The 6,046-nt window shown below is 42.5% G+C and overlaps 1 protein-coding gene across 1 annotated transcript; it reads right to left on the minus strand.

Annotated features, from left to right (window-relative positions):
* Positions 1-905: 905 nt before the first annotated feature.
* On the minus strand, positions 906-6,017 carry ZBTB33 (zinc finger and BTB domain containing 33). The gene has a single exon (XM_010715460.3). It carries the CDS (start codon positions 5,619-5,621, stop codon positions 3,594-3,596), a length of 2,028 nt encoding a protein of 675 aa, XP_010713762.1. The 5' UTR covers positions 5,622-6,017; the 3' UTR covers positions 906-3,593.
* Between the last annotated feature and the right edge of the window lie 29 nt (positions 6,018-6,046).

Consider the following 6,046-nt stretch of genomic DNA (forward strand, 5'->3'; position numbering starts at 1 on the left):
GTGCGGTTTCACATCTACCCACAGACCTGGAATTTGAAAGGCACGTTCACTTAAATCAGAAAATTTGGTATTGCTGCATCTTTGAAATGGGAGGTCCCAGTCCTGTCCCAGCGCCAACAAACACGACACCATTTGTGCCTGTCTACTGAGCAGGGCTCGGGGGGCCAGGGCACTGCAGGGCAGGACAGAGGCAGTTCTAGAGGCTAACAGAACTGAGAGGCAGAGAAACAATAAGGAAACAATTGTGTCATCAGGTTTGATTTGACAAGAAACACTGAAATTAGGAAATTATCAGAATTCTTGTTTTCTAAGGAATATTTAAGCAAAAAGTACATTGCTGCTTTAAATTCACTGTAATACCATGAGGCCGTTGTCACATTTTAAAAATTACCTGTTTGATTTTTCTGTTGAATTACATGTTTCCTTCTGCTCAAGTAAAATAAGTGTTTCATGTGAATGCAACCTTCTGCACTGTGGTCATCATTTCTTACAGGAATGTAGAACTGTGAACCATCTGTACCCTTTTATTACTTTACCAAGGTCAAATAAACTGGTGTGACTTTTATAAGCGTTCATAAGCTGCATTTTGTGTTTTAGCAAGTTTTGTGTTTTGTGAGCACCTTCAGCATTCCTCGAGGAATTCGGTGTAACTGCATCTCTTTAACAACGAGCAGTATTTGCTGTATTGGGAAACTGGTGGTTCTACCACAGTGCTGATGGTTTCTCTTTAATTCTGTTAAGCCCCAGGCGCTCCTCCAGCTTCATTATTTAGCAGCCCTACCCAAAGGAGAAAGCAAAGCATTCTCCCCAGAAGCAACCTGTAGGCGTGCCCTGCTGTGGTATGAAGTGCTGCTCCTCTGACGTGTTGTGTTGATCTGTCACTGAAAAGAAGCATGCTGCACATCTCTAGAATTAAACTTTTTATTTTTGCCATAGAAAGCTCTAAGAACTAATATCAAGTATCGAGTAATGAAAAGTAGAGAGCAACTTTAAAAAGTATGTTAAAGAAAGACTGTACAAGTATATACATCTCAGACGTGGCAGAAGTTAGCAGTGTTTCACATGGAACAGTTCATAGGTAATGGCTGTCGAACCCAATGCTCTGTGTAGTTCTTAGCTTCTGCATCTTTTCCTAAGCTGCATGCCTTAAGGTACAAAATAAATGAGCAGCCGATTTTTTTAATCTCCGTATTTATTTCATTCATTTACTGGAATGCTCTGGTATGAATCTCCAAAGAAACCATACAGTGCCCACGCAGTCCCCGTTATTACATTTTGCAGCAGATCCGTTCGGGTTGTCAGCTGTGTGAGAATGGCCGTGAGGTTTGCTAGTGCACCTCTGAAACGGTCGAGTTTTATGCAAGTGGTTTTTCAGATTCAATCTTTTCCTTTCCTTACCCCAAGGCCAATTTCTTAGGAGTCACGTAACACCTCTCATTAAGTTCATCTGGAAGCTTAATGTTAAAAACAAACAAATATAAGTGCAATAGCAGAAATTTAAATACAAACGCTCATGGCCCGGTAAAAAAGTTTAAAAAGAAGGGATCTGATGTGTTTCCAAATCAATAAATAGTGAACTTAAAAAAACAATGCTTTATGTGACCTCTGGACTTTGGATTTCAAAAATCACTTCCAAGGAAAACTGACGACCCTGAGACACATACACGCACGAGTCTTCTAGCAGAAATACAGTTACAAAGCCCTAATTTTCCAGTTTTCCTCCAAAAAGAGACCTTTAGTAGGCACAGTTTAAGTTTTTTAGTACATCAGCAGCAAATATTTGTAGCCACTATTTTTCAGTACAACTGAATGCACACTTTGCAGTGCGTGCTTCACTCCATACGTGTCACGTCCACAACAAAACCATTGCATCTGTCATGATGGTAAGTTCAAGACATTCCTATGTAGCATGCAGCCAGCTACGCTGGGCAGGCAGTACCTGACTCTTGTGAGGCTGCTGAAATGCTGTCTCAGACTGCATCCAACACGTAACATCTGAAAGCAAAACCCCTTACATTCAAAGGGGCTGCGACACGTCTGGAAAACAACCACACATGTAACACTTTTTGCCTATGAAACAGAAGTGCTGAATATCACATGTAAAAAGTAAAGATTCTCCTCTTTCTCCCACCTTTCCAGCACCCTTTCTTATCACTCAAGCTGTATTTGAACCATTTACCATTTAAATACTACGCATGTCTAAAATGCATGTGTAAAATCTTAACATTGAAGGTCAGAGGATCAAGATGCTTACGTGAAACATGAAAATACAAAAGGTTTAAGCAATGAGAGCAATGATAACTAACTAGTATTATGCACAACAGTCTTCCTCAGTAACTGTTAGAATTTCTGAACAGCATCCATCTTACTGTTTAGAAAAATGCAGTAAACCACTAAATCTGAAGTGCTAGGCTACGACTGTTGTTTTTCTCAGGTCTCCATCTCTTGCTCCTTTTGGATTTCTCCTAATTATTTTCTAACTGTCCAAGAATGTAAAGGGAAAAAAGAAGCAACAGAAGCAGCCTGTAAATGTAAACAGATGACAAGTAGGCAATTGTAGAGATGATAGAGTGGAGTATGAGGGATGGCAGGCATTTTCTGAACATCAGTTACATCATAAGATTACACCCCCCAGAAATGGGAGAATTAAAAGACAAAATTCCTATTCCTCTTAAAGATCTAGCCAAAGATATACAGGAGATCCTCAGCAGCCTCAGCACTGATCCAGCACTCAGAGGACTTCTCCATTCTAAGTAAATTTCAAAGCCTTTGGGTATCGTGGGGATTACTTTTTTTATACCACACTGAAACCTTCCTTAATGGAGAGGAAAAAAAAAAGTTTATGAGTGTTTTTGAGTCCTCCACTACTGAGCACTGACTTTTTTCCCTGATACAAAAAGAGTGAAACAGAATGGTCCATTGACTACCCCACTTACATACTGCCTAGCACAATTAAAAGTGTGTTCAAGTTAGACCAAACTGAGCATCTCTCGTTGGCAGGAATACCTGTGTGAAGACAGATGACTCATATTGCTTCTAAAAGCACAACTAAGATGCTAGTTGAAAAATGCACTGCTCCAAACTACTGGATCAGTCATTTTGGACCCTTGCGGTAACACGCTATTCAGAAAAATAACACAATGGTTTGATATTGAAAACATTACCATAGAAAATGTTTTCTTCATGAATCATGAAGCACAATTCAGCATTAAAGTGCTAACATGAAAGAAAGGGTTTATCTAAGCATGGGTACAGGAAATACTTTGAATTACTTTAAAAATTAGATTTCTCTCTTTAGGAGAAAGCCGCATCTTTTTCCAGCCACAGATCCCTATGTTCTGATCAAAATGAACATACTTGCAAACACTGCCAGCTCCTTGGAAATGTCTTAATCTGTATTCAAGTAAACCTTCCAATGAATCGCTTCCACAAATTATTTGCAGCTACTAACGATCCATCTAAGCACTACCATTTGATGACTTCGTCAAACAAGTTCACGCTGTTCTCACTCTGAACAATTTGTTTTTTAACAGTTTGTTTATAAAAGCTGCACTGTGTACTCACTGAAGCCTTTTCCCAGCATGTAATGCATGTCAGTAAGATTCTGGTATTACAAACTCAAATTCAGTACTACCCTCTGATTGATTCTGCTTAAAAATTGCATCATTTCCCTGTGGAACAAAAATATCATCCCAGCTCATTTGTTTGCCTGGAGAATTAGATGTTGTTCCTTCAGTGCCATTCTTTGCTGCGTCAACACGATAAACGATCCTATTCTCGTTTATTACCGGTAAGCTGCTCGAGCGATCAGAAATGTACGCATACTGTCTGATCTGCAAGGACTTGCAAGGATGCAGTCGATAAAGCTTGGTATCTCCCGAAGGGTCTTGGCTATGAACTGATCTTATGTGTGAGGCCATTATCTGGTAGTTGATGAAAGACTTGCCACACGTCAAGCACTGGTACCTCCGCTCACCAGTGTGGTGAATTTCATGCTTCGTACGGTATTCTGCAAGAGGGAAAACTTTATCACAGTATCGACACGGATACTTCTTCTCCCAGGAATGAACATTAAAATGTCTCCGTAAACTCGTCAGACACACGTACGACCTCTTACATACAATACAAATGTAGTAGACCCTTCCATCCACGATCAGCTCGTAATGGTCATCGTGCTTTACTTTCATGCGTTTCCTGCTTGAGGAATCGCCATCAGATGCTCTAGAGGTTTCCTCATGCTTGGCTTTTCCTTCCTCAGGATCATCCTTAATCGGAATGACTATGTCGTAAGTGTCCTCACCAATATTTGCATATACCTTGCAGCCTGTGGACAAGCCTTCTATTTCAGTTGCCGTATCTAGCGTTATGATTTTCTGCCCTTCTCCCGCATGTTTCGATGCTATACCTGGACCGAACTCCTTGCTGTTTCCAGTAAGGACATCGGAGATTTTTATTTTAAATTCTCCAGGTTTAGAAGATTGCTCTTGTGGAAACTTAACAACCTGTTTTTTCTGTACTCCAGATCCTTCAGAAGGTGCCGCTTTGGGTACAGAAGGTTGAACCGAAGAGCTGTTGCCAACTGAACTAGGACTAGAGGAGCTGATGACATCATCGCTGTCCTCAACCACCTCTTCTACATCAACAGCAGCCGTTTCCACTTCAGTTGAGGGACCTTTATCGGATGGCTTCCGGCTCTCCTCGACCAAATTAATCGTAGGGGGCACGTGCGTCTGATGCGAAGAGCTGACGCTGGCTGAGGGGTTAACTGGGGGCCGATTCAGCAAAATGAGCTCAGTTGTCGAATGCTGCGGTGTCACAGGGACAAGCGATTCAGCACTTGACAGTGCTTGGTTTGGATTCAGCTGATTTGCAGAGCAAGTAAGTTTTTGAGTTGACGTGGTGAGCAGGGAGCCACCACTGCCACATGATTTTTGGTCAGAAACTCCAGGTGCATTTGGGCAAGGCTGGTTCTGGATTGCAGCATTTGCGTCTTTAGTACATTCTTTTGGGGGAACAATCTCAGAGCAAAAGATGACATCATCATCATCATCATCTGAATCGGTCACTGTTATTTTTGGAGTCTCGTAGGCTATGCCATGTAGAGAGAACGATTCAGTTATAACCGGCATCCAACCCGTCACCTCTCGACCCTCCTGCCTGATGGCAGGTACTTGTGTTTCAGCATCCTTTTGAGTGGGGCCAGAAGCTGAAGTTTCTGAAGAACCATCTTTGACCTCGCCCGGCACGCTCCTTCCATCAGATGGAGCTACGGACAGATCAGCAAGGAATTTAACACCCAACTGTTGTCCCGATTTAATCAATTCATCAATTAAGTCGGCTCGAACAGAGATTATTTTGGAACTATACATATAATTAAGTATTTCAGCAAAAATCTCAGCTCTCACAAAGCTCAATTCAACTACTTGCCCGGCCACCGACAAAAGCTGGTGGAAATACGTGCTTGAGGCAGAAAGAATGTTTCTGTGAGCTCGAAACTTCCGGTCCTCCACGATAACAGTAACATCACAGAAAAGCCCATGGCCGCGTTGTTCGTTCAAAGACTGAAGGAGCAAACTAGAATACTGCGTGTCTGTTGCAGAGATCAGTTTTTCCCCCTCCATTCCTGTAAAAAGAAAGTAATAGGGATCAAGCAAAACCACAGATGTAGAGCTTTCACTGCACAACAGTATTTCCGCATTTACAGTTTACTCCATCCTCTGAAAAAACAAAGCTCAGCGTGAGGTGTTATTCATAAGCTCGTAGGTCAGGGCGCTGTGCAGATGCAGTGTTTGTCCACACGAGGCACGGGCAGTCCTAAATACGCCCTCTGCTCGTGCCAGACGAAAAACCTGCTTTTGATTCAGCGGCAAACGAGGTAAATTTGAGAAGGAAGAAGATGCGAAACTGGGCTTCCCCGAAAAGCTGAACATTATAGACATCTGAATGTTCCATGCAGTTACGAGAAGCTCCGCAGCACCCAGCTCTCGAAGGGCCGCGCAGCGCGAGCGGGGCAGGCAGCCACCCCGATGGGGCGGGCAGCCGCCGG

Source organism: Meleagris gallopavo, chromosome 9 (assembly GCF_000146605.3).
Source record: "Meleagris gallopavo isolate NT-WF06-2002-E0010 breed Aviagen turkey brand Nicholas breeding stock chromosome 9, Turkey_5.1, whole genome shotgun sequence".
Taxonomy (NCBI): domain Eukaryota; kingdom Metazoa; phylum Chordata; class Aves; order Galliformes; family Phasianidae; genus Meleagris; species Meleagris gallopavo.

Bases quoted from the DNA above. Each gene is read 5' to 3' on its own strand.
- ZBTB33 (XM_010715460.3), bottom strand. From the start codon at position 5,621: ATGGAGGGGGAAAAACTGATCTCTGCAACAGACACGCAGTATTCTAGT.